We start from the raw sequence: 24,053 nt of genomic DNA on the forward strand, positions 1-24,053 counted from the left end.
GGGAGTGGCATCTCGTAATGTCCATGTTCGTTTATCTTTATGTTTTCCTTCAATTTGTCTAGAAAGATCAAATCCTCTTGAGAGACCATTTTGTCGTTTCCCTGAGTGTCTATGAAATCCGTTTCAAGGATTCTGATTGCATCCATTGGAGTCACTGCAGGCATCTCCTTCACGGTTACTCTGTGACAGTGACCGGTTGACAGTTGTGGAGAGTGTGGTGTTGAACAGCCAACGATACTCCACCCTAAGTCTGTGAGAATGGCAAAGGGTTCATCATCTGTTCCTGTTATGACCCGCCTGGGTACAAGACTTCTTGGACAATTGTAGCCTATCAGTAGCCCCACTTCACAACTGAGGAGAGGTGGTATTTGGTCTGCGATCGCTGTGAGGTGGTGCCATCTTTTGGCCGTTTCGTGTGTTGGTATGTGTTCTCTATTTACAGGTATGCAGTCTTTGGTGTAAGCAGGAGGCAGATTGATGTGCTCAATGGAGTTGAATCCTCTCACACGCAGGCCAGATGTCCACTCACTTTTAAAGACCATATTTTCACCCATCATGGTAGTGAGTTTCAGTTTGACTGGGCAAGTAGTCAGCTGTAGTTCTTTACATAGATCTTGCTCGATGAATGTTGTGTCGCTTTGTGTATCTAATAGAGCGTACACAAGTTTTTCTGTGGATGGATTCTCATCTTTAGACAACCACACCGGCACGATCATGGAGCTGTTTTCTGACTGACCTTGACTGGTGACGTTGAGGGACAGAGCAGGTGTTGGTTCCATTTCACTGCGTCGTGATGAATTCTCCCTTTTTGCTCTTTCATTGTAGCTGTCATTGTGAAGACAGGTGGGATGTCGTCCTTTGCATGAGTCACATGTGTGGCGATGCCGGCACTCCTTAGCGCTGTGACCAGGCTTAAGACATCCATAACACAGTCTTTTCTCTTTGACGTACGTCCTTCTGTGTTCCAGTTGCATTTTCATGAAGTCTGGACATTTGCAAAGCTGGTGACTGATATCCTGACATAGTATGCAAGGGGTCTTGATCCTTTCTTTTGTTGTTGTCTGTTGATTATTTTCCACCACTGTTTGTGTGTTGAAAGCGCTAGCTTTGTTTCCTTTGCTTACCCTTGTGTTCAGTCTGTCTTGATTGGATTCAGCTGAATGGAGAGCAAAGAAGGAGGTGATTGGATTGCAGGCAGTTTCAGCCTCCATAGACATGAACTTGGCGAAGTCTTCAAAGCTGGGAAAATCCTTTCCCTCCCTGAGACGCGCTGTCACCTGCCGGTTCCAACTTGAGGCCATCCACTCTGGCAGCTTCCGTATTAACTTTTGATTTTCCTCACAGTCGTTTAGGATATTTAAACCCTTTACATGGGGCATGGCCTGCACACAGGCGTTTAAGTAATCTGAGAAGGTCCTCAGCCCTTCCGCATCCTTATGCTGTATTTTTGGCCAGGTGGATAGCTTTTCTCTAAAGGCCCTTTGAATGATGAAAGGTTGGCCGTACCTCTGGTTGAGCTTGCTCCAAGCGTCACCATACGCTTCGCTGTCGCTGCAATAGAATGTCCCTTCTAGGCATTTGTTAGCTGCGCCACCTACATATCTCTTGAGGTAGTGCAGCTTGTCGGCAGGGGAAATGTTTTTACCATCTATGAGAGACATAAATGAAGACTTCCATTCAACAAAGTCAATTGGATTGCCATTAAACACGGTAGGCTCCGGCATTGGAAGTCTGTTAATAGCAATGCTGTCCTGGATAGCCTGTGCTAGGCAAATTACATCAACAGGAGGAGATGGAGGGGCAGCTATGCGAGGGTGCATTGTTGCAGGGGGGTTGGAGCTGAATGGCAGAGAGACATGGGCAGACCGAACATCAGACTCCTCTTTCACTTCTCTGTCGTAAACTTCAAATCTTGCTTGGGCAGCCTTTAAGTCTTTTTCAACTAATCTTTCCAATTCTGCCTTGTGTTCATCCAATTCCTTCCTGTGTTCTTCCTCTAAAGCTCTGATTTTTTCCTTTTGTCTCTTTTCCTCCAATAGCATCTTATATTCAGCCTCCTTTGCAGCTAACTCTGCCGCTGCTTCTGCTCGCTTGACTGTAACATTTGAGTGTGTGGAATAATGACTGCCAGACAGTTCTGAAGCAGAGGAACTAAAAATGGACCGGGCATAGTGAGGCTTACTTAGCTCACGCAAGCGCTGTCCTTCATGTTCTGCATCGTATTCTCCATTTACACCAGTCAGTCTCTCATTCAGTATTTTGACAATGTCACTCGTTACTGCTGCACAAGCATCAACTTTGCGCCTTAGCTCAGTGTCAGGCGTGCCGTGGACTCTCAGTTCATCATATAATTTCATGATGTCAAATTTCCTTTTTTCCAAATTGTCTGCAAGGTGTGCTAATTGATTATCTGTTTTGTCAGATTTTAGGTCTTGCCGTGTTTCACGTGCTTGGGCTTTCCACTGTTCATAAAGACTAAAAAGTCTCTTTTCCCGTTTGTTCTGTTCATCTTCACGGTAAACTAGCATTTTTTCCGTTGGGATTCGCACTCTTTCTGACAGCCTAACTAAATCTGCATCATTATCTTCCTCATAATCAGCAAGATTTGTTTTGTTTTGCAATGTTCCTTTTTTTTCTTGTCTGACAGCTTGTTCTGTGTCTGTTTCCTTGTCGCGCAAAATAGCACCAGATCCATCCATTGTTTTGACTTTTTCCGTTGCTCCCTTTATCACAACCGCTTCAACTCAACGCTGCTCATATCCCTTTTGTCCGTAAAAGTAGTCCTGTCCATCCATAAAAGTGTTCCTTTAGATCCGTAATGTACTTTTATTCATGGAGGTCGTCCTTTTCGTTGTAATCTCCGTTAAAGAGTAGACGGTTAGTTGTAATCTCGTTAGAGAGCAGACAGTTGATTGCCGGTTGGAGAGGTGAATCTCTTACTGTAACGGATCCCCGTATATTGAGTGGCTTATAAACGTACTGATGGTATAATCACTGTTTTATTTATCCTTTTACATCGTATTACATTTCCTTTTAAAACAATAACATTCCCACCGTAAGAGATATGGCCTCATACGGGTCCATTAAAACTTGTTGCGTATTCCTTCTCTCGCAATGCACTGTCAAACTGTCAACAAAAGCCCGTGACAGCGACCGGAAAACACTGCCTCGCGACATGGATTTACATAAATTAAAGTCACACACACACAGGCTTCTACCAATTCTAATAACAAAAAAGTCCTGGATATTCATATTATATATAAATGTAAATATTCCTAAACACAAATATTACACAGGTAATTACTCAAAAAATAATAAACCATTCTTGGGGTTATTTACAATAAGTATCTGTTCAACTCCACCCGCATCTGTATCTGCATTAACCAGAAGTGGCCATGGCCTTTAGCAGAAGGTGACCTGAAAACATAAAGAATGAATATTCTATAGATGTTTCAAGATCAAATAAATTCAGCACATACCAGCTATATTCATAAATAAAACATAGGAGTGAACAACACGTTTTGTATCATGGCTTCCTCAGATTCGCTCTTCCAAAGATTAATTAAACGAACGTGGATTTGAACACTCCTGGTGTGCTGCTGGATTACTTTGATCTTGAAACGTTGTATTGTTCCTGCTCTGGCTGCAGCCTGGTTGAGGAGCACTGCTGTGTCCTGTACGCGTGTAGCTTATTGCCAGCGGAAGAGTGCAAGAATGCTTCCGCATTCGTCACCGCACGCCAGTACGGTAATGCGCATTTCCTTTTCCTTCGCCCAGGTGCACCGGCGTGCTCGCGAGGTGCCCGCGAGGTGCTCGCGCCGCGCTCGCGCGCGCATGCGCATGAGATCCCCGCTTGGTTCGACACATATTGCCGCGGAGCTCCGTCGCGGCAGCATTATGTAGCAGTAATCCCCCCTTTTTTACTATCCAGAACTAGCTCAATTGGCAGCGCTGCATTGCTGTGGAGCTGCATTGCTGTGGATCTGGTTGCTGGCAAGTTCGATTCCCTTCAATCTTTTTTTTTTTTTTTTTTTTTACGTGCATTCGCATTCTTTCGCCGTTAAGTTTAGGCATAACTTTAAGCATTGTTTCGGAGTTGGTTAAGGTTAGGCATTGTTTCGGAGTTGCTTAAGGTTAGAAGGGTTAAGTTTAGGCGCTGTTAAGGAGCTGGTTAAGGTTAGAGTTTGTCTTAGAGAATGGCAACATTTTTTAATGTGCATTCTTTCGCCGGTTAAGTTTAGGCATTGTTTCGGAGTTGGTTAAGGTTAGGCATTGTTTCGGAGTTGCTTAAGGTTAGAAGGGTTAAGTTTAGGCGCTGTTAAGGAGCTGGTTAAGGTTAGAGTTTGTCTTAGAGAATGGCAATAGACAGCCTATTTCCGTGCTGCAGCACGAGGCAATAGACAGCCTATTTCTCTCTCGCTGCGTTAACGTTACAATGTGTTGTGTTCACTCATAGTTAAAGACAGCCGAGGTTGAGTAGTTTCTTCTGATATCACTTTCAAACTCCAAGTGATTCGTTGCAATGTACGCAGAAATGCTGCGTTGTGTTGCAATGTACTACATGCATTTGTCTGAGCGGGGCGAAAGGAAAGGCGCATTACCGTACTGGCGTGCGGTGACGAATGCGGAAGCATTCTTGCACTCTTCCGCTGGCAATAAGCTACACGCGTACAGGACACCCACTGATTCTCATTCTATAGATCTTATTTACAAAATATCTGGTTTGATCCTCAACTCTGGTGCTAATGGAGCATTTCAATAATAATTTCAGAAAATATATTTAAGAAGTCTTAAGAAGTCTTTCATCCCACATGCCATTCCTCTAATGAATTCTTAGATTAAAATGTTAACCATGGTGCTGGTTAGGTATCTGAAGCTCTGTCTGTGTTTTTGTTTTTGTTTTGTCTATATATTGGGCTGTTTTAGGCCAATGTCTTTTGTGCCTGTGTGGTGTTTTTACTGTGTTGTCTTGTTGATTGCAACTATGGTGAAGCCAAAGACACATTTCCACGAAAGTGGACAAATAAAAATATCTATCTATCTAATTACCATCAGTAATTAGACCTACAGTCATATATGTTTTAAAGCCTAACTCGTGAATATAGAACAACAGGCCTACATACATTCGGTAGATGATGTTATCAGAAGAAGATATGAAAGATTTATATTTTTATTTTTATTAGGGCTGGGACTTTATCGCATTAATTTAGATTAATTAACTACAGAAAGAATTAAGTAAAAAAAATGTATGCATTTAATCACATGATGATTTTTATTTATTGTGTAAGAATGTTACCTTTCAAAGGAGACCAGACTCATGCATGTGCTATATAAAGTATAATAAATCGCAAATAACTTTTTTTCTTAGTCTGGTTTGTTCATAAAAAAAATAAAAATAAGAGAAATTGAGATCAATCAAGAGTTTTTTTTTCAATTGTCAACTGTTCTGGAATGTACTTGAAAGTACTGTGTTTTACTTTTACCTCGAAAGTGTTTGAGTTTACAAAAGGTCCTTTGCGCTATATATATATATTATTCCTAAAATTGCTGCACTTTGTTAAAAATTGCATTGATCTGTTGGTCTGTGTTACTGTGTAGTAGCTAATACAGGATTTTGCTGCTTAAAAGTATGTATAATGTATATTCATTGATTCACTCGTATACCAAAATTCATTTGAAATGAAAGATTTAGCTTTTCGCATCAAATATTGATATGCGATTAAAATGTGATTAATTTCGATTAATTAACTATAAAGTCTCGAATTAATTCAATAAAAAATTGTAATCGAGTCCCACCACAAATTTTTACATTTCTTAATTATTTCAGGCATGTAGGGATCTGCGTATTTTGTGCTTGTTGTGTTTGAAAAGCATTCGGTCAGATATTTTGACCTTCACAGCAGCCCGACATCATTTGCTTATAGTTTTTAACCTACTTTATATATCCTATCAATACCGTCGGTTCAAAACTATAATCCAAATAATTTTATAAATCACCTTGACACACAGTAGATGCAGTAGCTCTCAGACACTGCATCTGATATTACATTCACTCTGCCTCGTTCGTCACCCTGCTCCTCTCTTACATGAAATGCCACGGGTAAATGCTAATGTGGCAATTCTAGATTCTCGCTGTACTCTTTCATTCCAGCGGCCCATTAACCCACTTCGACAGATATAGTGTCTGCTAAATCACTGCGTTGTGGTGTTCCGACAGCTGGCATATAAGTCTGAATGGTCAGTCCTGATTTATCCATTACACTGTGTGCTAGGACTCTGCATACATACATGAGGAAGAGGGGCGAGCTGCATTCATGGACATGGACTGGACAGGGAGAGAGGAGAGTAGCGCTATTCAATGTTATCTCATATTTCTTCTCTTGTGTCTGAGCGATTATATCATTAGGTCACGAGATTCTACAGATTGCCAGGATTAGCCGAGCAGAAAGACTTGCACAATAAAGGAGCTTTGAAGCACCAAGGTTCATGGCGATCTAGAATGTAATCTATCAAATCACCTACATAATCATGATGAATCAAGGATCGACCCCAAGAATCGCAATTGAATCGTGATATTTCCAACTAATCCCTTATAGAAAACCCAAAATAATAAAGAAATATAATAATGAAAAATCTTCATACAATCACAATACTCCAAATCTATGATATACGAGTTCAAATATACAATTGAAGTACTCCAATCACGGTGAATCAACAATGTGTAAAAGAAACCATGTTAATAAGAAAGGGAGACGTTACGTACTTGGCTGATATTTTTAGACCACGGCGGCTTAATTGAGAAATGTGTAACCAGACAAGAGGCCTCTCCTTCCGCCCCGGCACAGCACTCACCGTGAGAGGTCCATGTGTGTCAGCTGGTTGGGGACGGGGTAGATGTTGACTGTGGTCAGGCCTGTGGGCAGATAAAAGCACTGATCAGCAGCCAAGCAGCTGGGCCGCTCACAGCCCTGTGGATGGAGCTTATGTAACGGCAGAGAGAGAGAGAGAGAGAGAGAGAGAGAGAGAGAGAGAGAGAGAGAGAGAGAGAGAGAGAGAGAGAGAGAGAGAGAGAGAGATAGAGAGAGATAGAGGGAGAGAGAGAGATAGAGAGAGAGATAGAGAGAGAGATAGAGAGAGAGAGAGAGAGAGAGATAGAGAGAGAGAGAGAGATAGAGAGGGATATAGAGAGATAAAGAGAGAGAAACAGAGATAGGGATAAAGAGAGAGGGGGGAGAGAGATAGAGGGAGAGAGAGATAGAGAGGGATAGAGAGAGATAAAGAGAGAGAGAGGGATAGAGAGAGATAAAGAGAGAGAAACAGAGATGGACGCGGGCAAATACTGCGGCATGGTCATGCTGGACCTACAAAAGGCCTTCGACACTGTCAATCACACCATTCTGATTGACAAGCTAAAAGCAATTGGTTTTGATAGTTTATCAGTGAGCTGGATGCAATCCTACCTGGAGGGGAGAGAACAGATGGTGGAGGTAAACGGTACCCTATCCCCCCCCTCACAGTGAGCTGTGGTGTTCCACAAGAAAGCATACTAGGACCGCTACTGTTCCTAATTTATGCAAATGACATGTCGTCAGCTTGTGACTGCAACTTGTTCCTGTTTGCGGACGACTCAGCCCTGCTGGTCTCTGACAAGAACAAGTTACAGGTTGAAAAAACCCTCAGCTCGGAACTAGGCAAAATCTGCACCTGGCTCGCTGATAACAAACTATCATTACACATGGGCAAAACCAAGTCCATTCTCTTCGGTTCAAATAACAAACTCAGCAAGATCGACGGCTTCTCAGTTACAGTGGGTGACAATATTGTCACAAGGAAAGAAGAAATTACCTACCTGGGTTCCATCCTAGAGGCAAATCTTTCCTGTGACAAAATGGCATCCAATGTAATAAAAAAAGTCAACCAACGAACTCGATTCTTGTACCGGATCTCCTCACTGATAAACAAGAATACCCTGAAGACTCTGGCAGGAGCACTCATTCAAGGGTACTACGACTATGCTTGCACCTCATGGTACCAAAGCACCTCAAAGGTGCTAAAAACAAAATTACAAACATCTCAAAACTAACTGGTCAGACTACTGCTTGACCTTACTCCTAGAACCCACCTCACCCCTGCCCACTTTGACAACCTAGGATGGCTTAGAGTAGACGACAGAGTACAGCAACTTGCAATGGGCCTGGTCTACAAGATACACTACACGACCAAGGTACCCATGTACATGTCAAAATACTTCCCAAAGGTCAGTGAATACCACGATCACAACACCAGAGGGAGCTCCACATTAAACCCAGATTCGGCTCAAACAAGGGACTAAACACGTTTAGCAATTATGCCACATCAATGTGGAACGCCCTACCCAAAGCTGTAAAGGAATGTGAATCACTACCCACTTTCAAAAACACTCTCAAAGAACACCTACGGGAGACTGCAATTCGAAACTGGCCCCTGTAAATGTCCTAACCCAACCCCCTCCAATGTACAGTAAATGACCAAGTATGGTTTTGTCAATATTCCAATGTACAGTTTTGCTTGTACAGTTGTACAGTGTCCCCCACCCACCCACCCCTCCTACCCAACCCCCCCTCCTACCCAACCCCCCCCCCCCCCCCACCCACCCACCCAACCACCTCCAAAGTACAGTCCGCCCCCACCCCCCCAACCCCACCCCACATACCCAACCTCCTCCAATGTACAGTTTCTACGTCAAATGTATATACTCTCTTTTCTGGACTCTTTTTGTATCACAAACAGTACTGTATTTGCAAATCTGGTATGTCATAAAGAGAGGCCTGCAGATACAGTACATGCAGCAGTAAAACACTGGTCTACAAAGGGAAAAGGAAACAACTCCACAGAGTGAAACTGGAGTGACTCAGTGACTGATCTTAAAAGAATAAAAAAAATAAAACAACAACATCGAGTTACTGCCTTTTCCCGTAGTAGGGCAGAGGAGGCTGAGCTTCACTCACGGTTGCTGGTGGCGTGGAGCGTGCGCAGGGTGAAGCCGCTGAGCGTGAGCGCCCCCAGCTGGTTGCGTTGGCAGTGCAGCGTCTCCAGGTTGCAGGCGGAGCTCAGGTCCAGGGAGGCCAGGCGGTTGTCCCTCAGGTCCAGCTGGGTCAGCTGCTTGGCGGCCTCCAGGCTCTCGCTCTTCACCCAGCGCAGGCCGTTCAGACTGTACCAGCGGGAGACAAGACATTACGTTAAAAGGAACATGCCGACATTATGGGAAATACGCTTACCGGCTTCTCCAGAGTCGGACAAGAAGATAGATACAAGTTTCCTCTCTGTGCTGTTCAGTAGAAAGCTATCCAGCTGCAAGCTAGCCCGGCTTAGCACCAATGAATGGAAGCGGATATGGACCAGCTTAGCCTAGCTGTTGGCTAATGCTAGTGGTCCATATCCGCTTCAATTAATTGGTGCTAAGCTAGGCTAGCTTGCAGCCGGATAGCTTTCTACTGAACAGCACAGAGAGGAAATTGGTATCTACGTATCTTCTTTCCCATAATGTTAGTGGGACCTTAACTTTTTATCTTGTGTGTTAATGATATTGTGTGGCCCTTGGTATTTTGAAATTAATTACAGGTGGAGTACCAATAATGAGTATGTTACACGCATGTCAATATCCATAAATTATTTTGGCGGGGGGAATTGGCACAGGTAAACACCATATGCCGTTTATAGTAGCCAGGATACGCTAATTTCCTGAATATGATCAGTGGGACATGCTGATATTAACTACATGTGACATACTGACACATGTAAACACCTCATCCAGGTTTCTGTTGGGTTCTGTGGACATTACATTTCCATGGTAATATTTGTTGTATACTCTTGTGTAGGGCTGTCCCCGACTAAGGATTTGGATGGTCGACTATGATTGGCCAAAATGTGCTGTTAGTCGACTATTGGTCGACAAAAAATAAATAAAAATAAAGTATAATATTTTAAATATTTTCTTTTCTTTTAATTTTTTTTATCATTCCATTTGGGCTGTGGGGGGTGCTTAATGTCTGAAGGAGTCGACTGAAGGCTTCTTGTCCTCTGCAAAAGCATGCAATTGGTCCACTGATGGATACATCTTGATATTTGTCTAGTCTAGTGTGTTCATTAGATGGGTGAAATCCTCTTTCAGTGCCTCTGTGCCTGTTTTCGTAGGCAGTTCGCCTCTGGTATGCGTGCCATTAGCGTTAGCCACGCTTCTAGGCCTCTTTTCTTTTGGAAAGAATGACAAAAAAAATATATAATTTTTTTTTTTTTTTTTTATTATATTCGACTAAGAGGTTGGCCAGTCGACTACGGCTCAGACTAATCGACTAATAGGGGTCAGCCCTACTCTTGTGTAATGTGATACTGGTGGTCAGGAGATCACCAATAATCTTAACCAGGATATGTATCCAGGATTCTAACCCCATTAGTCAATGCAATAGGGTCTCAGTGGATTCTAAAACGTCAAGCTGTCCTGCCCTCATAACCCCCTCAGAGATGAGTTGAATGAGAGTCCCTCCCTCGATCTGGTTCCAGATCAGTGAGATTATCTTGTCCAGAGTATGGAGCCAGATGTATAAACAATGGTCCTCATTCTTGAACAGACATACGTGATAGTTACCAAGGAATTCCTTCGTAACTCGATTTACTTACTTGAATCTTGAATCTTGACTTACTTATTCAGCATTCTCGAACGGCTTGTGTAAATTTGTTGTAGGATTTATGTAGGAACTCGAAAAGGCAGTCGTAAGTCGGACAGACCGGATGTGCGCCCGTGTTTTCAACAGCTTTCTCTGGGACAAGTCATTGGGAATTGCCGATACTACAGACATCCGTGGAATTAAATAATTATAATGATAAAAAATACGACAATATTTGTATCATTAACAATTATGTTTTGCATTTATAGTCCGGACTCAATGAGGCATCGTGAGCATTACACACACACACTGCAAACTAAATTAATAAGAACTAAACTGTAACTGAGGGGTACAATTCCCTGACTGTATTGATAAGTATGGTATCATTAAACCACTACCGCTTTATGTACTTTAATTACTGGCCATACAGTACACGATATATGAATATGATGAACACTTCCCACAATGAAATCGGTTCCAGTCAAAGGTATTAATCAAGTATTTAATGGAGCAAAAGGTACATAGGATACTTTACATTATTCTTTGAATGCACTTGTAAGGCAAAGGAGTATGCGTAGGCAAATCAATAACGAATGTCCATTCTCTGGTTACGCAGGAGGTAATTATACAACCTGAATCTTAGGGAATTATATCTATGGTACACTAGTGATAGCGGGAGATACGGGAAAGGGTTCCCACTGGTTGTAAGCCAGCAAGGGGGTAGAAGATCTGTCGGTAGTAGGACGTCTGGTCAACGATGACTAGGGAGACTTCAGGTACAGAAGCCGGTGCAGTAGTCTCTTGATCCACAGAAGAATACAGCTTGGTTCTCTTGTAGACTGTAGCTCTACAGTGAAGAAAGCTAGGCGGCCTCAGGCTCTCTGAGCGCCGACTCGACTTGACTCCTCTCGGGGTAAATCCAACACGTGCAGGCGTCGGCGATTATCCGCTCCATAAATCATAGGACCAAAGCAAATATATTCCAGCCGCAAAGGCTATGTAGTCGTCGGGTAGATTAATCCAGTGTACATGTCCATACGGTTTTCGCCTAGGTCTCCTCGGGTGAAAGCGCCATGCGGTCGGCCCAGCCTGGATAAGCACTCTAGCTAATACGAGAAAGCGTTGGAGATGCTGGTCACTATAGAATTCTAACCGCACGATACACTATACACAAATAGACTATTAAAGACTCAATAGAAATATGTCGCACTCGACGGTATAGTGCCAAACTCTGACAATTCAGTTATTAATTCGCACGCGGTCTCGATGCTCTACTCTGAGGCCAAACAGGCCATACTTCACCGCACGTTGTATCGTGGGTGAGGCTTCAACTTATCGGTAACATGCTAAGTGCACGAAGGGTACGGAGGTAAGGGGCTAAGGGTCTTCTACATTCACCTGCGCCGTATTTATACGCACGGTGAACAAATAGTGCCACTCTCATTTCTGTCGCCGTATCCCTGGGCAGGGCCGGGCAAGTACAGACATGTCGTGTCGGTGACTTTGAACTTGGCTCTGGGGGCCGGTCCCTGGCGCCGGTGGACCGCTGTCCAATAGGAGAATGAAATATTATGGGCTGGACTAAAGGGATATTCCGTGTATATGTACAAGGAATATACAAGGGATATCAAACGATATACAAATACTATTCAATATATATCAATAAATAAATATATATATTCGGTTTAATCTGATCCTTCGTAACATAAACCGATCGCCACGGATATAGCTACTGTATAGTGGAATATACTGTATTAATATGCCATATACTGTCTTCTGCTCTATGATATTATTTATTGTTGGTTTGATTTATTCCTATTGCTAGAACTAAATAAATGTGTGGAGAAACGGCTTAGTGAGGCAGCCTCAGCACACACACACACACACACACACACACACACACACACACACACACACACACACACACACACACACACACACACACACACACACACACACACACACACACACACACACACACACACACACACACACACACACACACACACACACACACACACACACACACACACACACACACGTGCTAAATGAATAGTTTCAGCAAAGCAGGCTTCTATCATTCTAATGACTTGTTGACCGATGTCTACACAATACAAACACATCTTTTCACCCATGCAAAGCTAGAGAGAGTTTCTGGGCTTGAGTTTCAGAACAGTTTCTGGGCTTGTTCCTCACCGCAGGTCGATGCTCTTCAGGTGGCTCATTCTGGACACCAGGGTCGCCAGCTCCAGACTCTCCACCCTGTTCCCAGCCATGGCCAGCTTGTCCAGGGCACAGAGCCCCTCCAGCACGTCGGGGATGTGAGGGAAGCTGTTGAAGGAGAGCCCCAGGCTGTTGAGCTGAGACAAGCTTCCCAGCTCCTCTGGTAGGGAGCTCAAGTGGTTTCCATCCAGAGAGAGGGTCTGCAGGCTGGGGGGACGGAGACAGAAGAAATGGTTATGTTTCCATCCAGAGAGAGGGTCTGCAGACTGGGGGGACGGAGACAGAGGAAATGGTTATGTTTCCATCCAGAGAGAGGGTCTGCAGGCTGGGGGGACAGAGACAGAGGAAATGGTTATGTTTCCATCCAGAGAGAGGGTCTGCAGACTGGGGGGACGGAGACAGAAGAAATGGTTATGTTTCCATCCAGAGAGAGGGTCTGCAGACTGGGGGGACGGAGACAGAAGAAATGGTTATGTTTCCATCCAGAGAGAGGGTCTGCAGACTGGGGGGACGGAGACAGAGGAAATGGTTATGGTTCCATCCAGAGAGAGGGTCTGCAGACTGGGGGGACGGAGACAGATCCATCTACCGGTCTTCCTACCTGCCTATCAAGCTATTACTGTTCCACAACCACTCGTTCCACAGTTAAACCCACTGCTTGTGTACATTCAAAGTCACATCCATTCATTGTATATCAGGCTCTCGGCTATTAAGTGAGCCGAGAAAACTGGCCTGAATTAAATGCTTGATTTAATCTGGTTGCGTAACATTAAACAGCTGAACTTTACGCATTTCACTGACTCTATTAAAAGCCACAATTCCGATTATTTTGAGTATATCAATATACAATTTCTTTTACAACTTGCTGGATGGAAAATAACACGTTTGCAACTTTCAGATCCCATCATAACTTGAAATACAGGATAAAACAATATTTACCAACAGTACATGCGTAAAGAAGACATTTATACCTTCAAAATACATTTCATATAGTCACATATGCTACTGTCAATTATATATATAATAGCCCAGTAAATCCATTTGATAATGTCTTAAATTAAATAAATCTAAGCTTGTTTGTTTATATAGTCTGAATATATAAGAAAATACTAGATTTATCCAATAGACAAGTCTGTTTGTTTATATATTCTGAATATACATATATATATACTAGATTTATCCCCTAGACAAGCTTGTTTGTTTATATACTCTGAATATCTATTGATTGATTTTATTGATGGATTATAAACACACAACAAGGATCCAAAGGATAACATGAGAAAGAGTAAAACCCTTATTTCCGTCATGGTCCCAGGGCTGTTAGGCCACAACAAAAACACGACAATAACACAAAACACATACATTTAAAACATTAGAAGACTAACCTATCGCTAAAATTGTATAAAATTGTATACCCCACAATAACTAAAAACTGATTGGAAACCCATTCAAACTATAGGGGGCTATTCCTCTATTCTGTCCATGAGCCACTTCCTGACGCTTCTCTTGAAGCTGTGGAGGCTCAAGCTCTGCTTGATGGGGAGAGGCAGCTTGTTCCTATCCTGCGCTCCAGAGAAAGTAAGGGAGCACTGGCCCAGTTTGGATCGGAAAGAAGCAGGCTTCAGGTTTGCTATGCTTGCTCTAGTTCTGTGGTTGTGGGATTCGTTGACCGGGGTGAAGTAGTTCTGGAGGTATCTAGGGGACCTTTGGTTTATAATAGTCTGAGATGGGTAACTCTGGCCTCCACAGGAAGCCAGTTTAGCTCCTGAAAGTGACTCCTCCCTATGTGGGTGCGAGGGCCAAGACCCATTACCACCCTTACCAGCTATATATATATACTAGATGTATCCCTAGACAAGCTTGTTTGTTAATATAATCTGAATATATATAAATATACTAGATTTAGCCCCTAAACAAGCTTGTTTGTTTATATATTCTGAATATCTATCTATATATACTAGATATATCCCCTAGACAAGCTTGTTTGTTCCCAATCCCCCTTCCTGGTCGTTGCGCACTCTACCCCCTACCGTCGGTCTGGGAGGGCGGAGACTATCACATGCTTCCTCCGACACATGTGTAGCCAGCCCACCGCTTCTTTCCACCTGGCAGCGCGGACTCTCACTGGGGGAGTGTAACGTGTGGAAGGATCACACTACCTCCCCCAGATCCTTTCCTCGCTGTGCAGGCGCCCCGACTGAACTGTAGGAGTCGCTGTTTACAACGACCAGGACCCACCCCACCGGCTTTCCCACCCGCTGACACTGCCAATTGTGTCAGTATGGACGGCCGACCAAGCCGGAGGTACCACAGCTGGATTCGATCCCACTGTATCTGCGGTGGTAGACAGGCGCTTAGTCCGCTGCGCTACCCGGCCGCCCTTTTATGTGTAACCTTGACACTCGCAATGGATAGGTTTGTTGACAGAAGTGCGGAGAGAGAGAAGAAGCGCAGATTTTCCTTGCAGACAAAAACAACCCATTGGCAGAGAAATGTGCTGATAATGAATGGCTGGCAAAGCTGGCATATCTAGCCGAGATCTTTGACCGCCTCAATGCATTGAATCTGGGACTACAAGGTCCGGACACAGACCTGTTTGGACTTGCATATAAAATGGAGAGCTGGATTGTGGCACTCCAGGATAATCAGCAGAGATTTTGGGGTATTTACTCAGCTTGATGGCTTTTTGGAGGAACAGAATATTGCAAAAAATTATTTGATGCCCATCATCTGTAGCCGCATAGAAGGGCTCATTGAACAATTTCGGAGCTATTACACGGAGAGCACAGACCATTTGGACAACTGGATCCTAGATCCGTTCATTACGCATGACGCAACAGGCCTCCCACTGTTTGAGCAGGAGGCGCAAATTGATCTTTCGTGTGACGAGAAAGTCAAGTTCACTGGACAGGCCCTCGCAATTCAGTCCAGAACGAGTACCCAGTGTTGTGTAATGCTGCGCCGAGAAAGCTTGTCCCCTTTGCATCAATATACATATGTGAGGCCGGATTTTCAGCACTGACATTAAAAAATAGATACAGATCTCGCATCAGAGTAGAAGCGGATCTGCGCCACAACGCAGCCACGTATCATGGAACTGTTCAAATGTAAAAGCACACCTTCCCATTAACATTAGCATTACATTAGCATTTTGAAAAGCCCTAATTTTTCAGGAAAATATATAGATTCCGTGATAAAAGGCATTTACTGGAATATTCTAGCATACACAAAAACGTTGTCATTTTTCTGCCTATTTATGAATCGTTTTCAAATAAACGCTAGATTATCGATAGTATATGTGTACTATAGCTATAGAGGCGGGCTGAAAAATCGATTCTCTCATTTCCTGATCGTGCACACACAGACACACACACACACACACACGCATAGGGCAAACGCTTATATCTCTGTGAAAACAGCTCTGATTATCCTAAGACTGGTAAAATAAATTCCTTACATGAGATCAGATGTTATCCAAAAAGATTATTCCAATTCCTGATCGCCATTCCAAATATCGATCACGCTTATTGATTACAGTGTTGGGTCCTGTAAATACATAATCCACGCGTTTTCCGGGCCGGCGAGCACAATCGATCCTTCAGATACCTCGACGGAAAAGTAAAATGAGGAAACTGGCCACCGCCCCTGCATCAGTGTAAAGTAATGGGGTGCAGTTACACAGGGAGAGACGATAGGGGGCGGTATCTTCCCAATTGAGCTCAGAGAGACTCTGCAGCACTAACCCGAGGCTCGATTGATGAAATATGAATTAAAATCGCCAATAAAAAAAAAAAGACAAACAAACACTATATAGCGACGGGGGCACTCAACGGTCGGCATGAACTAACGACAAAACGCGTCCGTGGCACTCAATGTGTTAAGTCTCGTTTTTTTTATTCTTCAAAAGCAAAACGTGTATACAGAAACAATTCCGTTGCTTTTGTTGATAATATTCATTCATTTCATTGATAACATAGTGCTGTAATAAAATTGTCTAATAAATATGCATGATCAAGTTCAACGTGTGCTTTTATTTTGATATTCCTTATTTCCACGTTGAAATTATGCGATACATTACGTGTGGGGTTGCCAAAGAAATTCCTAAATAAAAAGGGGTCGTGGTTTTGAGAACCCCTGTACTAGATGTATCCCCTAGACAAGCTGTTTGTTTATATATATTCTGAATATATATATATAAATATACTAGATTTAGCTCCTAAACAAGCTGTTTGTTTATATATATATATATATTATAAATATACTAGAGATTTATCCCCTAGACAAGCTTGTTTGTTTATATATTCTGAATATATATAATATATACTGTATATATAAATATAGTAGATGTATCCCCTAGACAAGCTAGTTTGTTTATATATTCTACAGGTGCAGCTTGATAAATTAGAATATGGTGGAAAAGTTATTTTATTTCAGTAATTCAATTAAAAAAGCAAAACTCTCATGGATTATAGATTCATTACACACAAAGTGAAATATTTCAAGCCTTTATTTGTTTTAATTTTGATGATTATGTCTTACAGCTCATGAAAGCCCAAAAGTCTGTATCACCAATAACATTTTTAAAATAGATGTATTTTTCTTTTGTATATAGAAAAGTCGGCCTTCTGAAAAGTATGTTCATGTATGTTCACTCAGTACTTGGTTGGGGCTCCTTTTGCACAAATGACTGCATCAATACAGCTAAATATATAGACTTTTCCACAATATTCTAATTTATTGAGCTGCACCTGTATATATTTATAAATATAGTAGATGTATCCCCTTGACAAGCTTGTTTGTTTATATATTCTGAATATATATATTAGAGCTGGGCCGTTAACGGTGTTAACGTGCTGCGTTAACGCAAGACTAGTATTGCGCGATAATATAATTGACGCCGTTAATCTAATTCTCAAAGTTGTGTCTGGAAGTGTGATGTATTGTCCTTAAATACTTGCCGTAGTGCTGTGTTACCCGGAAGTGATTGCACGTATGTACATGAGCTGTAGTCTGAATAATAATAACTAAAGTCGTGGTCCGGTAATCATTGTTATACAGGTGAGGTTAAGAAGTCCTCAGGATATAACACAATTCGGCGATGAGGACGTCTGAATCTGCGCAATGCAAGAGAAGTCCATCGCCGACTCGTGACCTTTGTTTACCATGTTAGCTTAGCGAGTTAGCATGTTAGCTCACGTCGTGGCCCGGCAGCTTCGAAACATCTACAAGAAGAGGAAATCCACTTTACACACTAAAGGAAGGATCGACTGGACTATCGTGAGTGTTTACAACAGAAATGGCTTGGGTTATTGGAAATATTGGACCGTTTGATGACAATGTGGAGTTATGGAACTGTTACACTGAACGTTTTGACTACTTCATTATAGCTAATGGAATTGAAGAGGACAAAGTAGTTTCCACATTTCTGACTGTAATGGGGCCCGGGACATTACATTTGTTGAGAAACCTGCTTCTGCAGCAGTGTGTGTGAGTAGCCAGTCTGCGAGAGACGGTTCTCTTTATCAGGCCATATTGTGCAGAAGAGGAGAGCTAGTTTGTCACCAGCCAATGTGAACAAGCTGGTCTGCCTGAGTGACTGGTGGAAGAAGGAGAAATAGAGATTGGACTGATTGAGTCAAGCCATGTCATAGCCCCTTCCGTGACTGCGATGTGCAAGCCAGGGGCTGGCTTTTTAATATGCATATTACTGCACATCGCAGTCACGGAAGGGGCTAGCCATGTCACATAGTTCAAGTTCAAGTTTGAAATGCGTCTTTCTGTTCTGCTCCTGAGAGTGTGCTAGATACTGTACTGTTCTGTACTGGTAATATTATTTATTTGTGTTAACTTCTGAATAAAACAATTTATTAAACACAAGTACATCTTATTGAACATTATTTTGATATTTCATCATAGCAAAACAGCTTTTTCAAACAGCATTTTGGAAACGGGAGATGGGCTCATGGTGTAATGGGCCACCTGGCCTGAGAAACGTAAGAAGGAAAGAAAAAGTAAGAACTTACTTCTGGTCATTATTTGGGTAAAACACACATATTTTGAATCCCTTCGGCAGACTTTTTTTTTTTGAGCCATTTTAATCTAGATTAATCTAGATTAATTCCAGGATTGCAGGTAGATTAATCTAGATTAAAAAAAAATATCTATGCCCAGCTCTTATCTAATATATATATATTAGGGATGCTCGATATTGGCTTTTTTACCAATACCGATATACAGATATTGTCCAACTCTTAATTTCCGATACCGATATCAACCGATACCGATATATGCAGGGTTTCCTCCCCCAAAAAATGGAATAATTTCAGGTAATTACATATCTCTTGTTGTGGAATTAACACAACATTATGCATTACCCCCCCCCCCCCCCCTGCCCCCAAGTGACACTGGCTAAATGACATTGACTGCACTGCACTAGTCCGTACTGGATCTCTGCACACTTCACTTTATATATATATATATGTATTTTATTTATTGATTAATCCCCCACTGCACTGTTTTCGTTTCTTGTCTGTGTTGGTGTTTGTTTACTGTGAAAAAAGAAAAATGCATACACTGTATTGCTGCAACAATTACCAATGTGTTTTACACAAATGGCTCAATAAAGGAATCTGAATCTGAATCTGAATACATTTGACAATAAATAAAATCAGAATTTGTTCTTACTTGCTTGCCTGGGTAAATAAAGGTTATAGAAATATAAAAATATATAAAAAATAAATAAATAAATTTGAAAACCGATACCGATATTTTCCGATATCACATTTTAATGCCGATATCGGCAGATAATATCGGACATCCCTAATATATATATATATATATATATATACTACATTTATCCCCTAGACAAGCTCGTTTGTTTATGTATTCTGAATATCTATATACTAGATGTATCCCCTAGACAAGCTCGTTTGTTTATGTATTCTGAATATCTATATACTACATGTATCCCCTAGACAAGCTCGTTGTTTATGTATTCTGAATATCTATATACTAGATGTATCCCCTAGACAAGCTTGTTGTTTGTTCATTATTTTGGTAGCTTGTTTACTCACATCATGTCAAACGAATGTTGACACACAAGTACAACATGTTCATTACAACATTTACTATAGTGAATCAATCACTCTCAGCATTGCACTGCTACTATAAAATCATAAAAATACATTGAACTTAACAAAGATGGAATGATGTGTGTGCATGCCTGCATGTGTGTACTGTACGTGTCTCACACCTTAGCAGGTTGCCTATCTGCACTGGCACCATGTGGAGGCCATTACAGGAGAGGTTGAGCTCAGTCAGAGTGAGGATCTCACATAACGACTCAGGGAAGACACCCAAGCGGTTGTGAGACAGGTTCAAGCTCTTCAGCTGGGAGAACCTGGGGAGGGGGGAGAGAAAGAGAAAGAGAGAGAGAGAGAGAGAGAGAGAGAGAGAGAGAGAGAGAGAGAGAGAGAGAGAGAGAGAGAGAGAGAGAGGTGGTGACAGTGAGGGAAACCAACGATACAACACCGAAGTGTAATGACACACACATTTTCAGATTCAATACAAATAAAAATGTTGAGGTCATAAGTAAAATATTTTGGATTATTTAATGCGTTAAAATGTGTTCATACTACATAACTAATTATATATTATATATAGTGTGTGTGCATAGCCCCTCCCACTATATACAGATAGGATGCAGACAGATGTAAACATTTTAGAACTGGGGAAGAGAGCGAGAGGAGAATTATTGATGTAAGCAATAGCTCACGACAGGCCGTGGTATATCATATCACAGCTAGGGGGCGTAGTTATGCCCGACGTGAAGCAGACCGGCAATTGAACAGAAGGCTAATTCATGCAGATTCCTTGATATATGTATCAATATTTTAAAATATATAGATTTTCCCCGCTAGACAAACTATGTTCAAGATATGCAAACGTGGGGGTTAGGCCATAAAAACATTGTGATATTTATTTATTTTTGTACATCGACCATCTCTACTCTGGTTCTCATCCCAGATGTCTCTCACCCTCTCCTCCTCTCCTGATCAATATCCCCTGGGCCCTGAAGCCTACTAACATTTTCTCTCCTACTCCTCGTCACAGACGGCTGACTGTCAGGTCTATCTTAGTAAATTAGTACTCTGGTAAAAGTAAAAGTCATTCAAATTCTACTTAAGTAAAAGTATTTGCTATTGAATGTACTTAAGTATCTAAAGTAAAAGTATGCATTCTACATGACGTTTGTGTATTCCAGTGCATTCAAACCTTGATCCACTGACCTCTCTAGGTTATGTTAAAGTGGTACAGTATGTGGTCCAGTTATGGTGCTCTGATTAAAGGTTATGTTAAAGTGGTATGTGGTCCAGTTATGGTGCTCTGATTATGTGCTCTTCAAATGTAAACGTATATAATTTTCATACATTTTTGCCATGTTTTCTATGCCATGTTTTCTAACATCCTTTCCTTCAAAGTAACTAGTAACTGATAGGTTCAGATAAATGTAGTGGAGTAAAAAGTACAATATCTCCTTTGAAATGTAGTGGAGTAGAAGTATAAAGTTCCCTAAAATGAAAATACTTGCATAAAGTACAAGTAGCTCGAAATTGTACCTAAGTACAGTACAGTACTTGAGTAAAAATAAAATACTTTCCACCACTGAATATATAATATATATTAAATAATTTGTATCTGAATATACACTACTGTAGTGGGCACTTACATGGACACTTACATGGACTGGACATAATTCACCTACACTGTCACTTTAAGGACACAGGGGATTGTGGGTAGCTGGAGCGGCCATATTAACTCTTTGCTTGGTTTGTAAATGGATGCATGCTATGCTAATAAATGATGCACACTGATGTGTGGTCAAAGAAACTCAACTCTCTCTGATCGTGATTTCCCACTTCCTACATTGGTGAACCTGATGTTCTTGGATGCTTTCAAGAACGATTGAACAATGGAACCGGCAGTCGCACTGAAACTAATGGAAGCAGCAGTCGCGCTGAAATTGACAGAGTTCTGTGAAACGCAAGCTACTGCATGGTTTGTGCAGGCAGAAGCGCAGTTTGCAATAAGGAAAATAACGGAAAATGAAACCAAGTACTATCACGTTGTCGCTGTGCTGGGGACTAACACGGCAGCCAAAGTGGTGAGTCTACTCACAAACCCTCCGGCGCACGGCAAATATGGCACGCTGAAGGCACACTTGTTAAAGAGTTTTGAACTGTCTGAGGTGGAACAAGCTAACCAGCTGTTCTCATTGCAAGGTCTGGGCGACAGTAAACCGTCCGAACTTATGGATAGGATGCTGGCGTTGATGGGAGAGCATGAGCCCAAACATTTTCTCTTCAGACAGCTGTTTTTACGCCAGTTACCGGCTCAGGTAAGGGCTGCTTTGGCCAACACAACAATAAATGACTGTTGTATGTTAGCCGAGGAGGCGGTTTTTTTCACATGGAGCCAGGGCTAACCAATGCCGTCCCCCATGTATGGATACCATCTCAGGCAGTCGTTTCATGTGCGACACAGGGGCACAGAGAAGCGTGCTGCCTGCGTCAAGGGTGGACACCCTGGCCGACGGGCACGGCCCCCCTATGGAAGCTGCCAATGGCACTACAATCCGCACGTATGGCAGCAGGCTAGTGGAACTGTGTTTTGGTGACCGGCGGTTTAGCTGGGACTTCATCACTGCTGATGTGTCTGTGCCCCTACTGGGTGCAGATTTGCTGTGTGCCTATGGATTGTTGGTGGATGTCAGGAACAATCGCTTGATCGATGTCACCACCTTTTGTTCATTTGAATGTACTGTCGGGGCAGTGCCTCCTGTGGGTTTGTCTAATATGTTGTCTGTTACAGAGTTTCACCAGCTGCTAGCCGAGTTCCCTGTCCTTACCCAGCCCACCTTCTCGTCCTCCACCAGTAAGCACGGTGTGGAGCATCACATCGCTACGGCAGGTGCGCCAGTCTACTCCCGGGCTCAACGCCTCGATCCTGCCAAGCTGGCCGTTGCCAAGGCAGAGTTTTCCAACATGGAGAACCTGGGTATTAAAACAGCGGTGATTACTCCCTTTGGTTTCCTCGGGCACCACGTCACTAAAGATGGGGCAGTCCTCCTCCCATCTAAAGTTGACGCCATAGCAAATTTTCCACTGCCACCCACCATCAAGGCTCTGCAAGAGTTCCTTGGCATGGTACATTTTTACCATCGGTTTGTCCCCCGGGCTGCTCAGCTAATGCGACCTCTGTACGAGGCTCTAAGGGGTAAAATCGCCAAACATGTGGTGGACTGGACGGACGAGAGACGCAAGGCATTTGTCGATGCTAAAACCGCCCTGGCCAATGCAACCAGGCTGGCACACCCGCTTCCCAACGCCCCTGTTGCCATCACAACTGATGCTTCAGACTATGCTGTTGGAGCGGTATACGAACAGTGGGTGAGCGGGGCTTGGCAGCCACTTGCGTTTTTTAGCTGGCAGCTTCGACCTAATGAGTGCAAATATAGCACTTTTGATAGGGAGCTCCTCGCCCTCTATCTGGCCGTGCTGCATTTCCGTTCCCTGCTGGAGGCTCGTTCGTTCACGGCGTTTGTAGACCACAAGCAGCTGACATTTGCTATGGCCAAATTGACTGAGCCATGGTCTGCCCGTCAGCAGAGGCATCTGTCATATATCTCGGAGTTTACTACAGATATGCAGCACGTCGCAGGCAGGGACAATCTAGTGGTGGACTGTCTCTCTCTGGCCTTAGTCGGGGCCGTCCATGTGGGTTTGGACTATGCACGCATGGCCTCAGACCAGGTTTCCGACCGGGACATTCAGGCCTACAGGATGGCCATCACAGCACTTAGGCTGGAGGATGTGGCATTTAATGAGGCTAACGGCACACTCCTGTGCAACGTTTCCAAGGGACGGCCGCGACCGGTTGTGCCCAGCAGTTGGAGACGTCATGTTTTTGATATCATACATAGTCTCTCTCACCCCGGAAACAGGGCATCTCAAAAACAGGTGGCAGCCAAGTTCATTTGGCAGGGGCTGAAAAAGGATGTGAGTGGGTGGGTTAAGACCTGTGTGATGTGCCAGCGTGCTAAGGTGCACCGCCACATTAAAGCTCCTTTGGCCCAGTTCTCCGTGCCCGAAAGAAGGTTTGACCATGTGAATGTGGACCTCGTGGGTC

At 42.9% G+C, this 24,053-nt stretch overlaps 1 protein-coding gene across 1 annotated transcript in view; it reads right to left on the reverse strand.

The window, feature by feature from the left end:
* phlpp2 (PH domain and leucine rich repeat protein phosphatase 2) overlaps window positions 1–24,053 on the reverse strand; it is a gene marked incomplete at its 3' end in the record, with an annotated part of 293,323 nt that overhangs the window by 46,854 nt on the left and 222,416 nt on the right. The window contains 4 exon segments of the mRNA XM_084337142.1: window positions 6,853–6,913; window positions 8,988–9,190; window positions 12,840–13,073; window positions 20,119–20,265. Of these exon segments, the coding sequence (XP_084193268.1) occupies window positions 6,853–6,913; window positions 8,988–9,190; window positions 12,840–13,073; window positions 20,119–20,265 (645 nt within the window).

Source organism: Notolepis coatsorum (assembly GCF_963971535.1).
Source record: "Notolepis coatsorum genome assembly, chromosome: 20".
Taxonomy (NCBI): Eukaryota; Metazoa; Chordata; class Actinopteri; order Aulopiformes; family Paralepididae; genus Notolepis; species Notolepis coatsorum.